We start from the raw sequence: 25,114 nt of genomic DNA, 5'->3' as shown, positions 1-25,114 counted from the left end.
TGCTTCACCGCTTGTAAAGGGACCCCCCCTGCAGGTAGGGAACTGGGGCCTCGAACCGGCATCCTTATGCCAGTCCTTGCATTTCGCGCCATGTGCACTTAAACCAGTGTGCCACCAACCAGTCCTCTCAATTTTCTCTTTATTTTTTTAAAAATTTTATTTATTTATTTTCTCTTTTGTTGTCCTTGTTGTTTTTCGTTGTTGTTGTAGTTATTATTGTTATTGATGTTGTCGTTGTTAGATAGGACAGAGAGAAATGGAGAGAGGAGGGGAAGACAGAGAGGGGCAGAGAAAGATAGACACCTGCATACCTGCTTCACCGCTTGTGAAGCGACTCCCCTGCAGGTGGGGAGCCGGGGGCTCGAACCAGGATCCTTATGCCGACCTTGTGCTTTGCTCCACCTGCGCTTAGCCCGCTGAGCTACAGCCCAACTCCCTCAGTTTTCTTTTTCTTTTCTTCTTTTCCACCAGGGTTTTCTCTGGGGCTCAGGTGCCTGCACTGCTCCTAGTGGCATCTTTTTTTTTTTTCCTTTTCCTTATAGAGATAGGAGAGAGACAGAGAGATACCTGCAGCATTGCTCCACCACTTCTGAAGTTTCTCCCCTGCAGGTGGGGGCCAGGGGATTTTTCCCAGGTCCTTGTGCTCAACTGGGTACGCTACCACTCAGCCCCTGGGGCAGTTTTTGATGCTGTATATGTGTATTTCGGCAAGAGTGGATATGTAGCTCTGGAACCTTGCACATGAGTAATTCCACTGCTCGCAGGCAGACACAGAAAGAGGGAGAGTCATCAGCCCCACTCCACTACCCATGGAGCTTCCTTTGGTATCATGGTGTTCCCACCATGGTGGTGCTGAGGTTCACATCCAGGGCCCTATGCATGATAAAGCGCCCGCTCTAACGGGTGAACTTTCCCTTGAACCTCTTGCCTCTCCCCAGACGTCAGTCTCCCAGGCTTTTCAAAAAGGGGCCTAGATGCTCACTTCCTTGGTGAGCAACTGAATGCTCTGGCCGTGGCCTCCTTTAAATGGGCTGGGAAGCCAGCTGGCAGCAAGTGTGGGCAGGGATGTGAGGAAGAGCAGCCAGGGCCTCCCCCCAGGCACACACATTGCAGAGCACAGCCTGAACTCCCCTGGCCTTGTTTCTGGGGGGCTGGGCCACATCTGTCCTTGACTCTCCTCTCACAGTTACTCTGTATATGACTGACACCAAGCTGAGGGCTTGTGACACACACGCTATTGTCAATAGTCACAGTTGCTTTGGGCAGGGAGATACCCTTTTTTCACAGGATAAGGAAGCTGAATGTTTGAGAGGTGAGGTCATGTACAGTGACAGAGTCCAAACGTGACCCCGGACTGAGTGGCTGCTCCGAAGAGCTGCCCTGCTATCTGGCTCAGCGGTTACCCAGGCCTTCACACCTCTGTGATGCTGGGCCTGTTCTCTCTCTCTCTCTCTCTCTTTTTCCCCACCCCCCCTTCCCCACTAGGGTTATTTACTTTTGGGACTTGGTGCCTGTACTACAAACTTACTGCTTCTGGTAGCCATTTTTTCTTTTCCTTCCCCCCCTATTTTTATTTGACAGGACAGAGAGAAATTGAGAAGGGAGGGGGAGATAAAGGAAGGAGAGAAAGATAGATAATCTGCAGACCTGCGTCACCGCTCATGAATCACCCCCCCTGTAGGTGGGGAGTGGGGGCTTGAACCCGGGTCCTTGTACTTAGTACTGTGTGTGCTTAACCAGGTGCACCATTGCCTGGACCCTTCTCGTTCTTTCTTTCTTTCTCTCAGCACACACACACACACACACACACACTCTCTCTCTCTCTCTCTCTCCACAGAAACAGCATTGCTCCACTTCTGCTCTGAGGACTGTTTTTTTCTTTGACGTATACAAAGCATTTGATGATTAAGGAATGAGCGTTTTAGAGGCCAGAAATGCTGAGAATATATGATGTGTATAACCAACAGAGTAAATTTAGGTATTTAGTAAATTTAGTAAATAAAGGTCCAGCAGGGGTTGAGAAGGGAAGTAACAGACATCAGCGTTTATGTTGTGTGTCCACCCCCTCCATACCTGTTCATTTTATTGGAGTGGAAAGTGCATCAGCTGAGAGATCAATATCATTTTTCAGAGCCCCCACATTAGTGGACCTCAGAGTCAAACTATTTAAAAGTGAGTGCTTAGCAGCCAGGGGAAATAGCTCAACTGGAAGAGCATAGGACTTGCATGCCTGAGGCTACTGGTTTGATCCCAGGTGCTGTATGTATATGAAGTGATGCTCTGACACCTCTCTCTCTCTCTCTTTCTCTCTTTCTCCCCGCTTTCCTCCTTCCCTCGTGTGAAACTCTTTATCAGGTAGGAGGAACATAAAATAAAATAAGGATGTGGGATGAAGGCAAAATGGTTCTGCAAAAGACTCTGATCCTTGAGGCTGTGAGTTCCCAGGCTCAATCCCCAGCACCACAATAAGCCAGTACTGAGCAGTGCTCTGGTAAAAAAGGAAGAAAGAAATCAAGACAGAGAAAGAGAGCGAAAGCATGAGAGAGAGTGAGTGAGCAAGGAATGGAGGAAGGGAGAAAGAAAGAAAGAAAAAGAAGAGAAACTGGGGGTCAGGTGGTGGCGCAGCGGGTTAAGCACACATGGCACAAAGCACAAGGATCCTGGTTCGAGCCCCCGGCTCCCCACCTGCAGGAGGGTCACTTCACGGGCGGTGAAGCAGGTCTGCAGGTGTCTGTCTTTCTGTCACCCTCTGTCTCCCCTCCTCTCTTCATTTCTCTCTGTCCTATCTAGCAACAACGACATTAATAACAATAACCACAATAACAATAAAAACAACAAGGGCAACAAAAAAGAAAACAAATAAATAAATAAAATATTAAAAAAAAAAAAGAGAGAGAAACATGGGATGTAGAGCATGGGATGTCCCAGGTTTGACTCCTGGTTCCATAGATATCAGAGCTGAGTAGTACTCTGGTCTCTCTCTCATAAATAAAATAAACAAAACATACAATAACAAGAAGAGACACAAGAACTTAATAACTATGTTCCAGACAGTAATGTTAGGCTTTTACATTTATTCTGACAACTCTTTTCATTTATTGTTTATTTATTTATGCCTCCAGGGTTGTCACTGCACTACAAATCCACTGCTCCTAGCAGCCATCCTCTTTTTTTTCCCATTGTTGTTGTTGTTGGACAGGGCAGAGAGAAATGGAGAAAGGTGGGGAGACAGATAGGGGGAGAGAAAGATAGACACCTGCAGACCTGCTTCACTGCCACTGAGGTGATATCCCTGCAGGTGGGCTTGAAGCAGGATCCTTGCACTTCATACTATGTGTGCTTAACCCAGCATGTTACCGCCCGGCCCCAGCTCTTTTTATTTTTACTTTATTGAAGTAGTGTTGGTTTGTGTGCTATTTTGTAGGCGGCAGGTGTACAGGATTATAGTTCAGCACCTGCACCTGTTACAGACAGGCCTGCTGGAAGTCCAGTTCTCACCTGCCACCCTACAGGTCACCCCTTCACCTGCATAACCCACCTGCCTGCCTTCTCATGCCCTTTGGGGACCCCTGTTTTGTTCTTATAACCCAAGAGTTTGTTTTTCAGTGTGGTTTTTTTTTTTTTTTTTTTTTCCATCTCCAGGGTTATCTCTGGGGCTCGCGGTGCCTGCACTACGAATCCACTGCTCCTGGAAGCTATTTTTTTCTTTTTGTTGAACTTTGTTGTTATTATTATTGTTGCTGTCATTGTTCTTGGATAGGACAGAGAGAAATGGAGAGAGGAGGGGAAGACAGAGGGGGAGAGATAGACACCTGCAGATCTGTTTCACCGCTTGTGAAGTGACCCCTCTGCAGGTGGGGAGCCAGGGGCTTGAACCAGGATCCTTAACGCCAGTTCTTGTGCTTTGCGCCATGTGTGCTTAACCAGCTGCACTACTGCCTGGCCCCCAGTTTGGTGCTTTTGTCTTCCATATCACAAAGGAATGGCATAGGGTTTGTTTTTCTCTATCTTAGTTCACTAAACCCAGTACCCTCAGACCTGTCCATGTTGTTGCTGGCAGCCAGATTTCCTGTTTGAATTGGGTACTGGCTTTAGTCCTCTCTCTCTGGAGGCTCAGAGAGAGAGAATAGTTTGCTCAGGCTTTGGGGGTGAGCGGCTTCAGCTCCTGGGGCTGGAAACCAAGCTATTAAGATCATGGTATCAACCAGATCAAGGTAGAAACATGTCATTTCTCACTGACTGCCAGTATCATCACCCCACACTATTCTGTTTTTCAGCTGAAAAGCTACATTTCACTTTGTCAGATAGTTGTAGAACTTTTCTGAGAGAATTGTTTTTAGAGCATGTTATTTATTTTTTTGTATTTTCCCTTTTGTTGCCTTTTTTTAAATTGTTGTAGTTATTATAGTTATTATTGATGTCATCGTTGTTAGGACAGAGAGAAATGGGAGGGAGGAGGGGAAGACAAAGAGGGGGAGAGAAAGCTAGACAGTTGCAGACCTGCTTCACCACCTGTGAAGCGACTCCTCTGCAGGTGGGGAGCCGGGGGCTCGAACCTGGATCCTTAAGCTGGTCCTTGCACTTTGCTCCACTGTCGGGTTGCATCGCATCGCGGGGGAGAGAGAAGAGACTGGAGCGGAGTGGGAACACAAATCTTTATTCACCTGGGCACCCCAGAAATGGGCGAGAGCCTCTGCTCACATGGTTTAGGCCATGTGGAGCTAGCAAAATGGCCGCCTCCCACTATGCCTAGCAGCCCTTCTCTGGGTCACGTGGCAGAAGAGAAAAAGGAGCAAGAGAGCGAAAGCGGAAGCAGGAGGGCCTTTTATGGGAGAAATTCCGGAAGTGGAAAGTCAGAACAGGATTGGCCAGGAAAGGGGGTGGAGAAAACAAGGCACTCTGGGAAGGTAGAAAGCTTCTGTAGCAATGGTTGCTAGGGTTTTAGCTCCTGTGGGAATGGGCGATACCCCCGGGGGTAATATGGTGGCGGAGGAGTCACTCTAAAACAAGGCAGAAGATTGATATGTAAATAATAATACTCGCATGGAAATATGGTGGTTTGTGGGTCCTGCCTAACTCAACCACATCTGTACAATATCCCAGCACTCCACGTATGCTTAACCTGCTGAGCTACTGCCCAGCTCCCATTTGAGTTTTATTTACTTTTTATAAGGCTTATTTATTTTTGGGGGTTTTTAAAATATTTTTATTATTGGATAGAGAAAGAAATTGAGTAGAGGAGGTAGAGATAAAGAGGGAGAGAGACAGACATCTGCAACACAACTTCACTACTCATGACGCTTTCCCCCTGCAGGTGGGGACCAGGGGCTCGAAGCTGGGTCCTTGCTCACTGGAATGTGAGCACTTAACCAGATGTGCCACCGCCTGGCCCCTAAGGCTTATTTATTTATAAGAGCTATTGCTGGGGTTCAGTGCCTGCAATATGAACAAATCTACCTGCTCCTGGTTGGCCATCCCCCACTTAATTTTATTTTTCTTTTTTACTTGATAGGACAAAGAGAAATTGAGGGGGAAGGAGGCGGTAGAGTAGGAAAGAGAAACACTTGTAGCTCAGCTTCACCTGCAGCCCCCACCCCCAGCCCTCTTCACTGGGCAGGTAGGGGCTGGGAGATTTAGCCCAGGTCCTTTACATGGTAATGTGTGCACTCAACTGGGCCTTACTGCCTCCCCCCTAAAAAGACTTGTTCATTAATTGGGAGTGAACACACGAGAGCATCAGTTTGGCACACGGTATGCCAAGAATTGAGCTCAGAACCTCATGCTTGAGAGTCCAAGGATTTATTTATTGTGCTACTCCCTGGGATGTTACTTGAATTCTTTTCTGAGATGAAAAAATGCCCTCTGAGGTTGGGTTTGATTTTTTTTTTTTTTTTTTTTTTTAAGGAACCGGCAGTGTTTTTTGGAGCCAAGCCTAATGTATTAATTAGAAGGTTGCCATTTTTTCAAAGAAAGTATCTATAGGGGGCTGGGTGGTGGTGTACCCGGTTAATCGTACATATCACCAAGCACAAGGATCCAAGCTGAAGCCCTTGCTCCCCACCTGCATAGGGGGTGCTTCACAAGTGGTGAAGCATGTCTACAGGTGTCTTATTTTTCTCTTTCCCTCTATCTTCCCACCCCTCTTAATTTCTCTCTGTCCTGTCAAATAAAAATAGAAAAAAAAGCAGGTTCCAGATGCTAACATGATGCCAACCGGACTTCCCTGGACAGACAAACCCACCAATGTGTCCTGGAGCCCTGCTTCCCCAGAACCCCCCCCTACTAGGGAAAGAGAGAGACAGGCTGGGAGTATGGATGAACCAGTCAACACCCATGTTCAGTGGGGAAGCAATTCCAGAAGCCAGACCTTCCACCTTCTGCATCCCATAATGACCCTGGGTCCATATTCCCAGAGGGATAAAGAATAGGAAAGCTATCAGGGGAGGGGATGGGATATGGAGTTCTGGTGGTGGGAACTGTGTGGAGTTGTACCCCTCTTATCCTATGGTTTTTGTCAGTGTTTCCTTTTTATAAATAAGTAAATAAAGATTTGTAGTGCTGCCACAGGGGTAAGAAAAAAAAACTGTTTAATAGCTTCATACTAATCCTTCCTGCTTGATTATATCATATTTACAACAGTTGGATGTTTAAAGCAACTTGGGTGAAGGTGGGTTGCACCCAGAATGTTTGAACATGACTTACTTCACAAAGCACATGCCTGTCCCTTAGACTTCAAGGACTAGACTTTATCACTTCAGGGGAGAGAGTCTGATTATCTAGTGAGTTCATTTGCTTCCGAAACAGCCTTGCTAATAAGCGTATGTCCTGCAGGTTCACAGAGACACGGAGTCTCAGCTGGTTTTGCAGGAGTGGAAAAAGGAGCGGAAGGAGATGAGGTAAGAATGGCTTCAGAGGGGCCAGGTGGTGGCACGCCCGGTAAAGCACAAACATTAGAATGACAAGGACCTGGGTTCAAGAACCCAGTTCCCACCTGCAGGAAGGGGGGCTGCTTCACAAAGAGTGGAGCAATGTTGCAGATGTCTTTCTCTATCTCCCCATTCCTCTCAATTTCTCTCCACCCCCCCCCCCTTGTCTCCAGGGTTATCCCTGGGACTATTCCTGGAGGCTGTTTTTACCCTTTTGTTGCCCTTGTTGTTTATAGTAGTTGTTATTGTTGTTGTTGTCATTGCTGTCGTTGTTAGAGAAATGGAGAAAGGAGGGGAAGACAGAGAGGGAGAGAGGGGAAGAGAAAGATGGACACCTGCAGACCTGCTTCACTGCTTGTGAAGTGACCCCGCCCCCCCCCCACACAAGTGGGAAACTGGGGGCTGGAACTGGGGTCCTTATGCCAGTCCTTGTTCTTTACGCCAAGTGCACTTAATCCACTGCATTACCACCCAGCCCCCAATTTCTCTTTTTATCCAATAAATGGAAATATATTTATCCAATAAATGGAAATATATAAAACGGCCCCAGCTCACAGTTTCCCAAGGCTAGCCCTTCTCTCCTGTGCCCAGATCCAGTGACCACTGGTGGCCAGCCTGCCTCCTGCTAGGGAGGGTCAGGGTCTGCACACCACCTCCTGCCTCAGCCACTTGATCATTTGAAGGAATCTTCCTTCTACCCCTTCTCCCACCTTTCCTGAGGAAATCATCTGAGGGCCTAGTTATTGGGGGAGCTGGCAGTGCAGCCTGGCTACTGGGATCACACTGGAGAAGGGCTCTGAGCCACAGGGAAGTCTTGAGGCTCCCACAGTGCTTAGCACAGAGTTTAGAAAAACACTGTGTGTTTTTCTAAACACTTCACAGTGTTTATTGGTGAAGAAGGCCCACCTGCAGGGCCTGGTGGTGGCACACCTGATTGAGTCTGCATGTTACTCTGCCATTCTCTTGCTGCTTCAGGGAAATGACCAAAGGCTTCTTCAACACCCAGTTTGGAAGCCTGTTCCGCACAGACCAGAATCCGACCTACTTCCTGAGACGCCTGTCACGCTTTGCTGACATCTACATGGCCTCGCTGAGCTGCCTCTTGAACTACGATGTCAGCCATACCTTCTACCCCCGGAGAACTCCGCTGCAGCACGAGCTGCCCGCTTGGTCGGATGGCCCCCCCACTTTCAGGCTCCCCATCTTGCAGGAGGCCCGGGCCAAGTAGCCAGGTGTCTGTCTGCGGTGAGAGGCAGAGACTGATGGGACGGGGCCAACCTGGTGTGGACCTAAGTGTTGCTTTTGGAAAAGACGCAAGTGTACCTTCTGATGTAATTTTGAACTTTCTGAGGACAGTGTCCCAGGTCCTGGGGACAGAAGCCAGCAGCCCACCAGGTCCCCATCTTGTCCACAGAGGGCGGAAGGACTGTCTTAGGGTGGAACCTGATTGGCCCTGTCATCAACCAATGGACAGAAGCTGGTGTCAGCATTTCGGGGACAGGTGAGCTCCTGATGGCACCTGTGCTTTCCAGCAGGTGACGTGTTCTCAACCTTTCTTGACTGTCCCATGAGGAAACAGTGACATGCACTAGGAGATGTTCTTGGAGAGAACATCTACTACTAGCACTGCTCAGCACCTGCCTCCCACCTCCTTTGTGTCCGGGATCCTGGCTGGCGTTCAAGTGCATCTGTCACTTGAAGAAGGCCCAGCCTCCCACCTGCAAAGTCATATGAGCAAGCACAAAGCAGGTGGCCTCCCTTGACCCTTGGGGGTCCTCCATACCTGCTCCCCTGCCCTCTGTCCCATATGAGAGGAGGACAAGCAGTGCCATGAGACATGGGCTGATTCACTTGTGTCCCCAGGAAGGGGAACTCTGGTTGAAGTCACTAGTGGAGCAGGCCATGCAGAGCCAGACTGCAGGACATAGGCCAGAAGAACCAGAGTCTAGTGCACCTGCAAACACCCCCAGAGATGGGTTACTGTCCAGTGAGCACTGGAGGAGAGAAAAAAGAGGAGACAGAACAAATCCTCTCAACCAAACACCACACCAAGACCCCACTGGGCCGTGTTGGGATCTTGCCAAAACACATGCATTGACAGAAACTATCTTTGTCTAGATAGCAACCGGCAGGGGTTGCTTTTCTTGTGAATTATCAGCCAAGGAGAGATGCTTAGATTTGGCTAGAGGAGGGAGTTTGGGAGGGTGGCCCTCACCACCTAGCCAACTCTCTCCTCCCTTTGGAGTTCTTTCCTGCAGTGTCTGCGTGGTTGTTCTAGGGTGGAGGGGGAGGGGGTTCGTTAAACTTCTTTAAGGCAGGAGAACACAGGCTGCATTGCAGCTAAGAGAGAACAGGTCGGCACTGACCTAGCTGTTTCTCATTTCCTTGGATAATGCACCCTATATCCTTAAACCTAGAGGACCGAGCTAGGGCATGTGGCGAGTGTCTGCTTGTTCGCCACTTTTTGTGCCAGGTACATGAGAACCTAACAACCAGCTAAGAGTGAAATGCCAACTTGGTCACCTACCAGGATACAGAAATTCATTCTCTGTACTGCTGCTTGGTGGAGTGGGGTTTTGCTTGTGCTGTTTTGATATATTTAATGGTAACGGTGAAGCGGGGGGCAGATAGCATAATGGTTATGCAGACTCATGGTCTGAGACTCCAAAGTCCCAGATGTAATCTCCTGCAGCACCGGAAGCCAGAACTGAGCAGTGCTCTGCTTAGAAAAAGAAAGAAATGTAATGGTGAAAATGCCCTTTTAGTCCCTAAAAGCCCAGTCTTGCCTCCTAAATCATGTTACTAACACAGTGCCTGCTCCTTTTCTGGAGCAGGTCGGGCACTCTATTTGCTGTTTGACCGCTCCTAGGAGGCATTAAACAGGTGTGGAGGGGGGTGTGTGCCTGGAACTGCTGTGTGCTGGGGTCTTTGGGGGACCGCCCCCTTGTTTCTGAGCTTAGCTCTGGAGTTGCTGGGTGGAGGCAGGAGGTGTTGGAAGGGAGTCCTCAGCTGTTAGCTCTCAGCCATGGGCTTCGGCCTCTGTTTACTCAAGAGAGAACCAGAGCAGGTTTTAATGCTACCAGCTTTCACAGATGTCAGGGTGGGGTGACACAAGCCGGAGAGAAGAAGCTTCCTCTTCTGGGCATGAATAAGGCATCTCACAAGTGACGCCTGCGAGGCTCAGGTCCCTGGGCCATTGTGGGGGACAGCTCAATGGACTATGGGTCACACTGGGCTGGCAGCCTGGGTCAGGACAGCCCTTGCACAGAGTCACAGAGGTGGGCTCCTCGTTCTTGCTCGAACAGGCTCCAAGGTGGTGTACAGGCCGGGAGCCAGCACAGCATGTTGGCATCCTCTTCCCCCTGGCCCGCTTTGCTTTGTCTTTGCAGACGACACGCCAGCACAGGGCAGTGACCTGTTTGTTACCATTTTTAAAGGCTTGGAAAGTATGCACGCTTAAAGCCTGCACAAGCCAGGCTGTTTTTCTAGGAAGCGCACAAATAAAACGCCTAGCCCAGGGTAGTCTGTGCCAGTTGGATGCAAGGCTCTGCTCTCCGTCAATGTGGAGGACCCTGCACAACTCACTTTTTCCCCCAGGTTGCTTTTACAGACAAGATCTGGCTTTAAAGTTTCTGGGGTGGAGGGTAGATAGCATAATGGTTATGCAAACAGACTCATGCCTGAGGCTCCAAAGTCCCAGGTTCAATCCCCCACACCACCATAAGCCAGAGCTGAACAGTGCTCTGGTAAAGAAGAAGGAGAAGGAGAAGGAGAAGGAGAAGGAGAAGGAGAAGGAGAAGAAGAAGAAGAAGAAAAGTTGTTTCTGATGTTGGCTTCATGCTCCTACTTGCCTCCTAACATTGACAACCCCCCACCCTGTTTTTTGTTTGTTTTGCCTTTGGAGTTATCACTGGGGCTCGGTACCTGCACTATGAATCCACTGCTCCTGGAGGCCATTTTTTCCCATTTTGTTGCCCTTGTTGTCGTTATTGTTATTGTTGCCATTGCTGTTGTTGTTGGATAGGACAGAGAAATGGAGAAAGGAGAGGAAGACGGGGAGAGAAAGACAGACACCTTCAGGTCTGCTTTACCGTTTGTGAAGCGACCCCCCCCCCCCACCGCGGGTGGGGTCAGGGGCTGGGACTGGGATTCTTACGCCGTTGCTTGTGCACTTAACCCGCTGCGCTACTGCCTGTCCCCCCAGCCTCCCTTTTTGAGAAGTTCCCCTCCGCTCTTGTTTTGCTGTTGCTGCTGCATTCTTGTCTGGAACCACCTGTTACTAACTGATTTAAATAGTCTCGGGCCTTAAATGACTAGTTGCTTTGACTGCAACAGCCCTCTTCATCAAAAGGGATCTCCCCTCCCAGCTAATTTAGCTTTGTGTGAGCCAAAAAGCTTTTCCTCCCAAAAGGCCTTCCAAGCAGTCGGGTGTGTGCTAAATATAGGACTCATTCCCGCTGTGAACACTCCCTTGCTGCCAAAGACCCCCTTGGGGGGGGGCCCTTTTCAAGAATGTTCTTGAGAATTTGGCAAGAGACACAGCTACACAGCTCTGTACAACTCGTGGAGAACCTGTGCTTCCCCCTGCTGTCTTCATTCTGATTCCTACTCCCCACCCCTTTTATTGCCTCTAGGGTTATCGCTGAGGCTCTGTGCCAGCACTACGAATTCACTGCTCCCGGCAGTCATTTTTACCACTTATTGGGTAGGACAGAGAGAAGTTGAGAGAGGAGGGAGAGAGCGGGAGAGAGAGAGACCTGCAGACCTGCTTCACCACTTGTGAAGCAGCTACCCTGCAGGTAGGGAGCTGGGGCTCAAACCGGGATCCTTGTGTTTTGTACTATGTATATTTAACCTGGCGCACCAGCTCCTGCTCATCTTTTGTACCAGTCCCCTCTCTCTGTATTTCCCCTCCTGTAGCATCTGAAAGCTCAGTTCTGGGTTCAACCAGCCTTGACCATCACTAGCAGGGGGGAGGAAAGGAAAGGGGGAGGGAATGACATTTCTCTAGTGCTAGCGTTAGCAACTTGCTCTGTGAGAGGCCAGGTAGTAAGCAAACATTTTCAGCTTGGTCATTGCCAGTACTCCAGAGACAGGCCTGGCTACATCCCCCACATTGCTTCATGAAAACAGGAGCAATTGGACTTGGCCCCTAGGGTAGAATTTTCAGCCCCTGCTCTCCAAACTGTGTCTGGGTCACATTGCTGGAGGCGGACAGATGGGCAGCCTTAGTGTTGCGTGTTGACTGGCACCAGGAGCAAGGTGCTTCTGCCTGGGCATTGCTCTCACTGTGACAGGTAAGAAATCACTGCTGCCAGCACATGGTGTCCCTGTCACCACCAGCAGGGGAGCTGCGGGCTCAGGCACACAGGCCTCCAGTAACACTGGCTCTGTGATTGCACCAGGAGAAGGCACTGGGCTGGCCTGCCCAGAACAGTTTTCAAGACTGAAGAACTTGAGGGCCAGAGAGAGAACGCGAGAGCTCACTGGCTCAGGCGTGGCAATGTGTCCATTGCCACATGTGTAGCCCCAGGTTCAAGCCCCAGCGTGTGTTAGATGCTGTGGCATTTTTGAAGCTCCAGTACTGTGGTGTCTCTCTGAATTAAAAAAAAGTTCCAGCAAAATGTCTCACTTGGATAGTATGCTGCTTTGCCATGTCTGTGACCAAGGTTCGAGCCCAGCCTCCACTCATCGAAGGAAGGCAGCTCCAGTGCTGTGGTCTTTTAAAAGACTGAACAACTTATACCCCCCAACACTGAGCAAGCTGTGACCCACCCTGTAGTGCTGGTCCTGCTGAAGCCTGGGCCCTGGGGCTGGTACCTGGGACTCCCCTTTCTGTCTGTGCTGCTACCCAGGCTGTCTCTTGTCCCTGCTTCCTCCCTATCCCCAGGCACTGGCCCACCAACTCATACCATCTTGATGTCTGATTGCTGTGGGGGGAGCCCTCCACTCTTCCACAATGCTGCTGTGTTCCTGGTCCTTGAACTCTGGCCTGGGAAGAACTGTCTCCTAATGATTTATTAGAACGGCAAATCGCGCCTGTGTGAGACCAGGCACCTGCACCCAGAAAGTCAGCACCCCAGTATTTATTCTCCATATGGACTCACTATTTATTCCCCACGCTGATTTTATGTTAGATGGTCTTGAATCTACTGCCGAAATAAAAGTTTGGATCGTTTTACCCCGTTTATTATAAAGCCTCTACTTTGCGACCTCGAGAGTGGCCAAACCGTATTGAAGTCTATTGCTACCCCCCCCCCCCCCAGAGACGAGGTGAAGGATTCATGGCTCGTTTCTTTTTTTCTTTTTTTGGGGGGGTCTCCAGGGTTATTGCTGGGGCTCGATGCCTGCACCACCAATCCACTACTCCTGGAGACCATTTTTTTCCCCCTTTGTTGCCCTTGTTGCTTTGTCATTGTGGTTATTATTATTGTTATTAGTGTTGTTTCTGGCTATACATGTTGTGTTCACAGTCTGAAGGCTGTACTTGAACCACTGGTGGGATACTACTGTGACCTTAGTTGAGTGGCCATAGGTGAGGACCCCTCCAGCCCCCACGCTTCCGCTCTGCTCCACTTCCCTCCTGGGGGCAAGGAGAGAGGGTCACGGCTCATTTTCAGTCAGTTTTGCAGATACCATGCTGTCGGAAAAGCCATGATGCATTTTTGCCTAGAAAAAAATGCCTGGGTCTCTCTGCTGGGACCATCATATAAGTGGTAACTTGATCTTTTTTATTCTCTGTCTCCCATGCCTAACATGCATATGTTCTCAATATTCCCAAATAAAGCCAAAGTACCTGGAAAAAAAAAAAGAAAAAAAGAAAAAAAAAATACCTCATGACTTTCCTAACAACCCAGTATTCAGAAGCACTTATTTTAAAAAATGGTGTATGGGGCCAGGTGGTGGCGCACCTGGTTAAGCGCTCACATTACAGTGCCCAAGGACCTGGGTTCAAGGCCCTAGCCCTCACCTGTAGAGGGAAGCTTCATGAGTGATGAAGCAGGGCTACAGGTGTCTCTTTGGCTCTCTATCTTCCCCCTCTCCTCTCAATTTCTCTCTGTCTCTATCAATAACAAATAAATAAAACAATTTTAAAAAATGGTGTATGGTGGGGTTAGGCGGTTGCGCAGCGGGTTAACTAAAGGTGGCGCAAAGCGCAAGGACCAGCATAAGGATCCCAGTTCGAGCCCCTTGCTCCCCACCTGCAGGGGAGTCGCTTCACAGGTGGTAACGCAGGTCTGCAGGTGTCTGTCTTTCTCTCCCCCTCTGTCTTCCCCTCCTCCATTTCTCTCTGTCCTGTCCAACAGTAATAATTACAACAATAAAACAAGGGCAACAAAAGGGAAAAATAATAATAAAAAAAGAAAATGGTGTGTGAGCATGTGTGTTACTCTTGGACCTTGGACCTTCGTGCCTGCTCCTTAATCTCCACTTTCCTGCATATCCTGTTTGAAAGAGACCTCCAGTGCAGTGGAGGGCGGGCTCCAATCTGGGTCTGGCACACGGCAAAGCAACTCACTACCCAAGTGAGTTACCTCACCTGCACACCCACCCATGCCTACCCACCTGAGCCTGGCACAGCTGGGGTCAGGACACACACCCCTGATGGAGGAGATTATCTGCGCCTGAGGGCAGCAAGGAGCCGTGTAACTTCTGCTCAGCTTCGCGCTCAGCTCTGCCTCTCTTCTGTCTCCAGCGGTGGTCAACTCCCAGGCCTGGCCAGCACCACCCATGCTGCCGTGTGAAAGTGTGTGTGTGTGGGGGGCGTGTATGTGTGTTTGAGGGTGCTTGGTTGTCACAGTGACAGGCAGAGCACATCTATTGGATGTGGGCAAAAGATGGTTGAGTATTGTGGGGCGGAGCACAGAACTGGCATGCCTGTGGCCCCTGGATTGGTCCCTGGCACCACACAAGGCAGAGCTAAGCTGTTCTGGTATCTCGAAAATGTTTTAATTTTTATTTTCTTATCATTTTTAAATATTTCAGTTTATTATTGGATAGAGACAGACATTGAGAGGGAAAGGGACTGAGATACCTGCAGCCCTGCTTCACCACTTGTGAAGCTTTTCCCCCTGCAGGTGGGGACCAGCAGCTTGAACCTGGGTCCTTGGTGCACTGTAAAGTCAACACTTAGGCAGGTGCGCCACCATCCGGCCTGATCTTTTGAGATTGCCATAAGGGTTATTTCTGGGGCTCCACGCCTGCACAGAGAATCCCCTATTCTTTTCTTTCCCTCCCTTCCTCCCTTCTTTCCTTCCCATTTTCCTTCCTTTGATCTGGCAGAGAGAGACGTTGAGAGGAAAGGGTGAGACAAGGAGTGGGACCTGCAGCAGCTTCACTGCTCATGAAGCTCCCCCTGGGGTGGGGGTGGGGTGGCTGGGAAACCAGAAAAGAACTGCCATACGAGCATTTATTGAGCACACTTCACATGTTGGACACTGTCGAGGTGGGGCACCGACAGTAGAACAGGGAGATAAGTCAAGGTTACAGTTAACTGCCGGCAGGAGCAAAATGTCACATTTCAAGGCATACGGGGAGGATGGGAGGGTGCAGTCCCTCTGGGTGGATATCTCTGAAGACCCCATGCCGGCCGGAGAGGTGAGGTATAGCTTCTGGGTGCTTTCGCATGTTCCTTGACCTGATGTCCCCAGAGGGCAGCTGGGGCTGAGGAGTCACAGTTGGCTGCCTTCCTGAGGCGGCTCTATGGCCAGGTGGCCTCACAGAGCCCCCAGGGAGTCACTGCTCTCCAGCTGCTGCTCTTCAGAGTCCTGTGAGAGAGGAGGTCGAGTCACACTCACACCCAAAAGGACCGGCTTGTTTCTGGGATCTTCCCAGGTGGAGCACTGCACCACAGACTGCTCCCTGCGGCCTTCCCCCACCCCCCTTTTATCTTTTTGATGGAGACAGAGAAATCTGGAGAGGGAGGGATAGAGATACCTCCAGCACTGCTTCCACATTCCTGAAGCTTCCCCTCTGCAGGTGGGGACCTGGGGCTTGAATCCAAGTCTGCACACGGTGATACGTGCATTCTGCTAGTGGTGCCACTACCAGTCCCCTGACCCAAAGTCTTCAGCATCTCATGAAAGCTTCCAGGTCCACTTACTAAAACATACAGACTTCCACACCCCCCCCCCCCACATACATCTGTCTCTTTACTTTTCAGACCCAGCTGGGGAGTCTAGAGACTGGAGTAAAACATTTCTCCCCTGCAGCCTGAAACCCAGGTCTTCTCAAAGCATGCTGTGAGTTGTGAGCTGTGAGCTGTGTCCTGTCTCCTGTTGGGAGGCAGGATGGTGCAGTGGTTTGGGCCATCTTACCTAAGGGGGGCAGCAGCTGCCACTGAAAGCTTGTGTGCCCCCCCCCCCCCACAAACCACTCCAAACCCACTGAGGTTTCTTCCTCTAGAAAGGGTCATAAGACTGCCCATTTCGAGGGGGGGTTCTCAAACATCTAGCTGGTTCTCAAACATCTTCAGTTGTTGTGTGTGTTCCTTTCTATTTTATTTGATAGGACAGAGGGATTGAGAGAGGGAAAGGGGGAGGGAGAGGGAGAGAGAGACTCTGCTGCCCTGCTTCACTGCTCATGAAGCTTAGCCCCTGCACTCAAACCTGGGTCCTTGCACATGGTAATGTATGTGGTGTTGCTGCTTCACAACATTTATGGGATTTGACTGGGGACTGACTCCTGGCCAGACCTCTCTGTGAGGAGTCTGTATCTCCTGCCCATGTCTCAGGGCTCTGTGTGAAGCTGAGGGGGTGTCTTGGTCTGAGTGATTGTGTGTGTGTGTGAGGGGGGTCTGAGGGGAGAGAGAGAGAGAGAGAGAAAGGGTGGGGAAAGGAGTCCCATCCTGTCTAAGGTGGGTCCTTTCTGGCCCCCGAACTGGAATCAGCTGGGAAGACAAATGAGAGGGAACTGATGACTGTTGAATATTAAGTGTCTGGGGTCTTTACTGAGAGGCTGAGCACTGATGTGGTCCAATGGGAGCACTGTTTGCATCAGCCTGTGGTCAGCTAGGTTTCCTTCTTTGTTTAATTACAGATTACCAAGAACCTGTGGTGATGCTAAGTGAACACTTAGGCATCAAGGCAGGTCTGGGGGCAGGGAGTTTGCTCCCCAGGGAAGGCACCTGCTTTGTCTGACTGAAGTCCAAGCTCAGCCCTAGCTCACTAGAGGAAGTTCCAGTGTGGTGGTGGCTTTTATTTATTTATTTAAAAAGCCCAGTCAACAATATTTATACACCTTTTCCATATTTGGGAGCTACTCTCTTCCCTGATCCAGCTTTCTGGTCCTTTTTCCAGCCATGACATCATCTCCCCAGACAATAACTTGGATCCACCTGCATATCAGATCTCAGGCTCAGGAAAAAAAAAAAAAAAAAACTAGTATAGCCACAGGCCCTTTGGAATATAATTACAACAGGCATACTAGCTATCTACAAAACAGAGACCCCCACCCCCCAACTCTTGATCTGCACTATTCCAGCCTTTAGGTTCATGATTAGCCAACAACTTGTTTGGCTTTGTATGCTAACTCTTTTCAGCCACCAGGTGAAAAGATGCTAGCATGATGCCAACCAGACTTCCCTGGACAGACAACCCCACCAATGTGTCCTGGAGCTCCACTTCCCTTTAGCCCTGCCCCACTAGGGAAAGAGAAAGACAGGCTGGGAGTATGGATCAACCTTCTAATGCCCATGATCAGTGAGGAAGCAATTACAGAAGCCAGACCTTCCACCTTCTGCATCCCATAATGACCTTGGGTCCATACTCCCAGAGGGATAAAGAATAGGAAAGCTATCATGGGAGGGGATGGGATATGGAGTTCTGGTGGTGGGAACTGTGTGGAGTTGTACCCCTCTTATCCTATGGTTTTGTCAGTGTTTCCTTTTTATTAAAAAAAAAAAAAAAAAGCCAACCCAAAGCGGTAAAGTGCCCAGTGGCTCTGGAGCCTTTGAGAGAGTTGATTCAAAAGACATACTACAGAACCTTCCACTGTCTTCAGCTCCAGTCAGCATAGAGTTCTATCGTTCAGCACAGTGGATGTGTGTGAGGGGTCTAGACCAGCTGCACTTACTGTACTGGAAACCCTAACTTCTATTGTGTGAAAGGTGGGAGACTCTAGCGTGGGATTTTGGGGACAGGAGTCCTGATTAAGGAACTCTGCTTCAGGAATTTGTGTTCTCTCCACTGGGTTTCATGAACTGGTTGTGGATGACTCTTGCACTTTGAGTATATTTTCCCCTGCCAAGGGTCAGTCGGTCATGCATGGTGTTAATGGAGCTCTGAGCAGACAGGTGAGTCTGGAAAAGGAAGTCTGGTTTTTTGAAAACTCCCTGCTGTTTTTTTTTTTTTTTTTTTTTTTTTTTGCTTAGCGAGAGGGAGAAAAAAAGCACTAAAGCTTCCTTCAACACAGTGGTGACTAGCCACAAACCTGGGCCGCACACATGACAAAACAATACACTTTCCAAGATTTCAACAAAACAGTTCTCAGAGAAATTATCTGTCGTCAGGCATATTCTGACTGCACTCCCCCTGAAATTTGGACTGAAAACCTTTACATGGGCTTAATTTATAAAAAAAAGGATGGGGGAGTCAGGCGATAGCGCCACGGGTTAAGCACAAGGACTGGCATAAGGATCCCAGTTTGAATCCCCGGCTCCCCACCTACAGAGGAGTCGCTTCACAGGAGGTGAAGCAGGTCTGCAGGTGTCTATCTTTCTCTCCCCCTCTCTGTCTTCCCCTCCTCTCTCTATTTTTCTCTGTCCTATCCAACAATGACAACATCAATAACAACAATAACTACAACAATAAAACAACAAGGGCAACAAAAAGGAATAAATAAATATTTAAAAAAACAAGATGGGATTCATGCTCTGGTTATATTACAATCTCTTACAATTGAATCCAATACTACTAGCACTGAGCACCATAAGGTATTCACTGCAGAAAAACAGTAACATCTGTTGAACTATACAAACCTAAAAGGTGGTGCAATTGAATATTTTTGCAGTGTTTCAGTGCCAGTGAACAAATACTCAAAAGCATAATATAGCCGCAGGGCGGGTCATCATATTAAATGTGCAAAATGATCACAGCGCCTCTCGGGTTTGTGATAAGATTGCAGGAAGATTCTAGACCTACACAGGTCAATGGAAAGTATTTCCTGGTGGAGTTGGGCAGGCACTGAGCCCCAGTATTAACTCAGGTTATGGGAAAGAAGTATTTCCTTGGATCTGAATAATGTGGTTCACTTGGCCTGCTAGACACAAAAGAATGCTAAACCATGAATTTATTATTATTATTTTAAAGCTTTTTAAAAAATTATTTCTTTCTTTATTCCCTTTTGTTGCCCTTGTTTTATTGTTGTAGTTATTGATGTTGTGAGATAGGACAGAGAGAAATATATAGAGAGGAGGGGAAGACGGAGATGGGGAGAGAAAGACAGACACCTGCAGACCTGCTTCATCGCTTGTGAGGCAACTCCCTGCAGGTGGGGAACCAGGGGCTTGAAGTGGGATTCTTACACTGGTCCTTGTGCTTTGCGTCACCTGAGCTTAATCCACTGTGCTACCACCCTTTTATTATTATTTTTATCAGTGCACTGCTCAATTCTGGTTTATGGTGGTGCTAAGGATTAAACCTGGGACCTTTGGTGTCTCAAGCATGAGAGTCTTTTTGTATAACCACTATGCTATTTCTTCCAGATGTTTTGATTTTTTTTGTTATTATTAGCTTAAGCTTTATTTAGTTATTTTATTTTTTATTGACTTAATAATAATCAACAAGTGAGTTGGGCGGTAGAGCAGTGGGTTAAGTGCACATGGCGCAAAGCGCAAGGACCGGCAGAATGATCCCGGTTTGAGCCCCTGGCTCCCCACCTGCAGGGGAGTCGCCTCACAAGCGGTGAAGCAGGTCTGCAGGTGTCTATCTTTCTCTCCCCCTCTCTGTCTTCCCCTCCTCTCTCTATTTCTCTCTGTCCTCTCCAACAACGACAATAACAACAACAATAATAACTACAACAACAATAAAAAATCAGCAAGGGCAACAAAAGGGAAAATAAACAAAATATATAAAAAAATAATGATCAACAAGACCACAGGACAAGAGGGATATAATTCCCACCACCAGAGTTCTGCATCCCATTTCCTCCACTGGAAGCTTAGCTATTGGATTCAGGCACAATTTAGTAGTCATGGGCCCCTGATTTTTATATATAAAGGAAAAAGTGGGTTTCATCCATAGCAGCCACAATTGAAAATGAACCATGGGGACCAGGTGATGACACATCTGGTAGAGTGCACATGCTCTGATGCACAAGGATCTGAGTTCAAGTCCCTGGTCCCCACCTGCAGGAAAGCTTCATAAGGGGGGGAAGCTTCATGAGTGGTGAAGTAGGGCTGTCTCCCCTCTCAATTTCTGTCCTATCAAACACAAATATATATTTATATATACACACAAATATGTATATGTATATATACATACATATACACACGTAAACAAACTGCATTTCTTTTTCAAAGAGAGAATCAACCACAGTCAGTATATATTACTGCCACTAGATTCCCCTGGGTTAAAGTCAGGAGACCCCATGTGAGCTCAAGGATCCTTAGCTCCAGGAGCAAACTGGCCTTTCAAGGGAGCCAGCAGCAGAACATGTGCCTCTGGCCAGAAAGCCCCTCATGAATGGGATGTAGCTCTCACATCAGGTGTGCAAATCCTGGCCCCCCAGTATTTAAAGAACAAAGGGGAGAGACACTCCCCAGCCTTATAGCTTCTTTCACATGTGCTACCCCATCAAAGTTTATGGCAGGATTCAGAGTTTGGGCTTCTCTTTGTAACCTGTCGTGAGCTTGAACTTGGGTACACCCCCTCTGCCTCTCCTTATTGGAGGCATCTGCACCCCTACCCTCCACTGGATGTACCCTGTAATGCTGGACAGCCTCTGGCTTCACTCAGCATGCTGTCTGGCCAGCAGGACTTGCTCCCCCAATACACTGTGGGAGACTGGGAGCTTTCCTGGGTGTGAAGCCTTGCATGCAAGTCTGGACTTGCACTCCACTCCCCTGCTCCCCTCTAGTGAACCTGCCCCCAGAGAAGAATGCAGACTCACCTTGAAGGGGTCACAGGAAGGTTCCAGGGGCGCTGAGCCTGCACTCTCATACATGGGGTTTGAGAAGTTCTCCTGTGGCTGGCGCTCGCCAAGAGCTGCGACGTCAATGTCCTCTTCTGACTGCTTGGGACACAGGCAGCTGGTAGTGACCAGGGGCCCAAGGCACGCAGGAGCAGCACCATGCCATCAAGTGAGGCTCACCACCTCCCCTGCTCTCCTGGCATCCCCACTCCTGTCTTAATTTCTTTACTCCTTCCCTCCTTCCCTCTCCTCTCCCCATCTCTCTTGATAGACTATACCAACTTTTTTTCTTTTGTTCAAATACATACAAAAAGCCATCATTTTAGTATATAGTAACTTCTTTACATATAGTATGCTGTAGACTTCTTCCCATCTTAAAAATGTAGTTCTTGGGTGGGCGGTAGTGCATCAGGTTAAGTACATGTGGCGCGAAGTGCAAGGACCAACGTAGGATCCTGGTTCAAGCCCCCGGCTCCCCACCTGCAGGGGAGTCGCTTCACAAGCGGTGAAGCAGGTCTGCAGGTGTCTGTCCTTCTCTCCCCCTCTCTGTCTTCCAACTCTGTCTGTCTGCCCTCTGTTCTATCCAACAACGACAACAGCAATGATAACAATAATAACAACAGCAGGAGTAACAACAAGGGCAACAAAATGGGAAAAATGGCCTCCAGGAGCAGTGGATTCATAGTGCAGGTACCAGCAATAACCCTGGAGGCAAAAAAAAAAAAAAAGAAAAAAAAGTGCAGTTCTCAGAGGCTGGGTGGTGGCACACCTGGTTGAGCACACACATTATTACCATGTGCAAGGACCAGGGTTTGAGCCCCTGCTCCCTGCCTGCAGGTGTCTCTCTGTTTTTCTCTCCTCTGTCTCTCACCTTCTAAAAAAAACAGGGAGAACAGTGGTACTATTCAGGTACCAAGGCCCAGCAATCACTGGTGGCCAAAGATTTTTTTCTAAAGAAAGAAATAAAAATGTAGTTCTGTCACCAATTTTTTTTTCATAATTACATTTTTATCTTGTGGTGAGAACTTTTCTGTTCATTCAAGGAACACTTGTGTATAACAAGATATTTCCAGTGTGTTGGCATATGAATCATGATTCTCTACCCTCACCCCACCTTTTTTTTCTAATTATATTTATTTATTTATTGGATAGAGACAGCCAGAAATCGAGAAGGAAGGGGGAGACAGAGAGGGAGAGAGACAGAGAGACACCTGCAGCACTGCTTTACCACTTGCAAAGCTTTCTCCCTGCAAGTGAGGATCGGGGTTTTGAACACTGTAACATGTGCGCTCAACCAGGTGCACCACTGCCTGGCCCCCACCCTTTTTTTTTTGCCACCATGGCAAATCCACTGCTCCTGGAAGACTTTCTTTCTTTATAGAAATCGAGAGGAGGGGGTTGGGCGGTAGTGCAGCCGGTTAAGCGCACGTGTCGCAAAGCGCAAGGACCCGCTTAAGGATCCCGGTTGGAGCCCCAGGCTCCCTGCAGAGGAGTTGCTCCACAAGTGGTGAAGCAGGTCTGCAGGTGTCTATCTTTCTCTCTCACTCTCTGTCTTCCCGTTGTCTCTCCATTTCTCTCTGTCCTTTCCAACAACAAATGATATCAGCAATAACAATAATAACCATAACAAGGCTACAACATCAAGGGCAAAAAAAGGGGGAAGAAATGGCCTCCAGGAGCAGTGGATTCATGGTGCAGGCACTGAGCCCCAGCAATAACCCTGGAGGAAAAAAAAAATAAAGAAAAAAAAATCGAGAGGAAAGGTGGCTGGGCTTTGGTTCACTCAGTTGAATACACATTATCGCCATACAAGAATCCGGGTTTGAGTCTCTACTTCTTGCCTGCAGGGGGGAAGCTTCCTGAGTGATGAAACAGGTCCACAGCTGTGTCTTTGTCTCTCTGTCTCTCTCTCCTTCCTTCCTCTCAATTTCCCTCTGTCTTGCCAAATCAAATAAAACAGAAAGGAAAAAAAAAAAAAGAAAAAGAAAAAATGGCCACTGGGAGCAGTGGATTTTTTTGTGCCAGCACTGAACCCCAGTGATATCTCTAGTGACAATAACACACACACACACACACACACACACACACACACAGAGGGAGAGGGGGAGACTGAGAGGGACAGAGAAAGAGAGACACCTACACATTGTTGCTTTACTGTTCAGGAAGCTTTCTCCCTGCAGGTGGGGACCAGGGTATTGAACCCTGGTCCTTGCACATGGCAACCTGTGTGCTCTACTAGGTGTGCCACCATCTGGCCCCTGAATCACCATCTCTGTGGACTACACTTTGCTCACCACCAGAATTCCAGTTTCTGTCCATCACTGTGAACTTGACGCCTCTGATCTGCTTTCACAGGCGCCTCCTCCCTCACCTGCTAACCACTGTCTCCTCCTTACTGTCTCGTCATCCAATCTGGTCTCCTACGCCTACACTGAACTTCTCTGTTCCAGACTCTTGGAAACAGAGTTGGCAGTCAGCTGAGGTAAAGAACAAACACCTCATCACAGACCCCTGCAAGCGTCAACCCGGCTTTGACCTAGCACATTATGATTGGGCCCTCCTCAATCGCTATAGAACAAGGCCATGGCCGGTGCGCCACTATGTTCCATCGCTGGGGAGCCAGAGACGACCCGAACTGCCCCTGCGGCTACAGACAGACTATGACCCACATAGTCAACGACTGCCACCTCTCCAGATTCAAAGGAGGTCTCGAAACTTTACATCAGGCTCAACCTGACGCTGTTGACTGGCTACGGAAGAAGGGCAAACGCTAGAAGAAGAAGAAGAACTATCTAAAAGCTCACTTGCTCCTAACAGTCCTGCCTTGGGTCTGATCACACATAAGAACATGTACAGTCTCACATGTTTCCCTTCTCACCCTCCACCCAGCTGTGACCACCACCCTAGTGAGCACAGGGCATCCCCAGAAGGGGCTCTCCCCTTGCCCACCTCTCCCCACCCCACCTAGGGTAACCTGACTCTAACCACAAGGAGTGGTTTCCTGGTCACTGGTTTTCATATAGAAGGGTTCCAGACTTCAGGCTCAGGGGAAAAAAAAATAGTATAACCACAGGCCTTTTGAAATATAACTAAAATAGGCCTACTAGCTATCTACAAAACTGAGACCTCCCAAATCTTCATTTGCACTATTCCAGCCTTTAGGTTCATGATGTCAACAATTTGTTGGGCTTTGTATGTTAACTCTCTTTTCAGCCACCAGGTTCTAGATGCTAAGACGATGCCAACCAGACTTCCCTGGCAGACAACCCCACCAATGTGTCCACCAATGTGTGGGAGCTCTGATTCCCCAGAACCCTGCCTCACTAGGGAAAGAGAGAGGCAGGCTGGGAGTATGGATGAACCAGTCAACACCCATGTTTAGTGGGGAAGCAAGTACAGAAGCCAGACCTTCCACCTTCTGCACCTCATAATGACCCTGGGACCATACTCCCAGAGGGTTAAAGAATAGGAAAGCCATCAGGGGAGGGGATGGGATATGGAGTTCTGGTGGTGGGAATTGTGTGGCATTGTACCCCTCTTTTTTTTTTTTTGCCTCCAGGGTTATTGCTGGGTCTCAGTGCCTGCACTAGGAATCCACTGCTCCTGGAGGCTATTTTTCCCATTTTGCTGCCCTTGTTGCTGTGCTTGTTGTAGTAGTTATTGTTGTCATAGCTGTTGTTGGATAGGACAGAGAGGAATGGAGAGAGGAGGGGAAGACAGAGAGGGGGAGAGAAAGATATAGACACCTGCAGACCTGCTTCACCGCTTGCGAAGCGACCTCCTGCAGGTGGGGAGCCGGAGGCTTGAACCAGGATCTTTACTTGGCCCTTGTGCTTTGTGCCATGTGCGCTTAACCCGCTGTGCTACCACCTGACTCCCCAGTTGTACCCCCTTATCCTATGGTTTTGTCAATGTTTCCTTTTTATTAAAAAAAATGGGTTCCTACAGGAGGAGGGAGGACACAGTACCTAATGGAGCACTTCAGAAAGGACACAGCACATGAAGGAGGACCCTGGGAGGACACAGTACCTAATGGAGGACCCCAAGGAGGACACAGC

The 25,114-nt window shown here is 48.7% G+C and overlaps 2 protein-coding genes across 10 annotated transcripts in view; one reads left to right on the top strand and one right to left on the bottom strand.

Moving 5' to 3' along the window:
- The window catches only part of NT5DC3 (5'-nucleotidase domain containing 3), an 80,705-nt gene extending 67,598 nt beyond the window's left edge, over positions 1 to 13,107 (top strand). For both annotated transcript variants that reach the window (XM_007527921.3, XM_016190327.2), the window contains 2 exons: positions 6,832 to 6,896; positions 7,902 to 13,107. In XM_007527921.3, coding sequence (XP_007527983.1) covers positions 6,832 to 6,896; positions 7,902 to 8,154 — 318 coding nt within the window. In that variant the 3' untranslated portion in view covers positions 8,155 to 13,107. The remainder of the gene's footprint in view (positions 1 to 6,831; positions 6,897 to 7,901) is intronic.
- A 2,215-nt stretch (positions 13,108 to 15,322) lies between these two features.
- The window catches only part of STAB2 (stabilin 2), a 177,193-nt gene continuing 167,401 nt past the window's right edge, over positions 15,323 to 25,114 (bottom strand). For 6 of the 8 annotated variants that reach the window (XM_060194290.1, XM_060194295.1, XM_060194297.1 and 3 more), the window contains 2 exons: positions 21,036 to 21,158; positions 15,323 to 15,694 (listed from right to left, as the gene is read on the bottom strand). In XM_060194290.1, the coding sequence (XP_060050273.1) occupies positions 15,644 to 15,694; positions 21,036 to 21,158 (174 nt within the window). In that variant the 3' untranslated portion in view covers positions 15,323 to 15,643. The remainder of the gene's footprint in view (positions 15,695 to 21,035; positions 21,159 to 25,114) is intronic. The other 2 variants (XM_060194291.1, XM_060194294.1) reach the window with 2 other exon arrangements.

The sequence above is a fragment of the Erinaceus europaeus genome, chromosome 7 (genome assembly GCF_950295315.1).
Source record: "Erinaceus europaeus chromosome 7, mEriEur2.1, whole genome shotgun sequence".
NCBI classification, from domain to species: domain Eukaryota; kingdom Metazoa; phylum Chordata; class Mammalia; order Eulipotyphla; family Erinaceidae; genus Erinaceus; species Erinaceus europaeus.
Note: the sequence above shows the minus strand (reverse complement) of the source record. Positions and strands in the feature narration are given on the sequence as shown.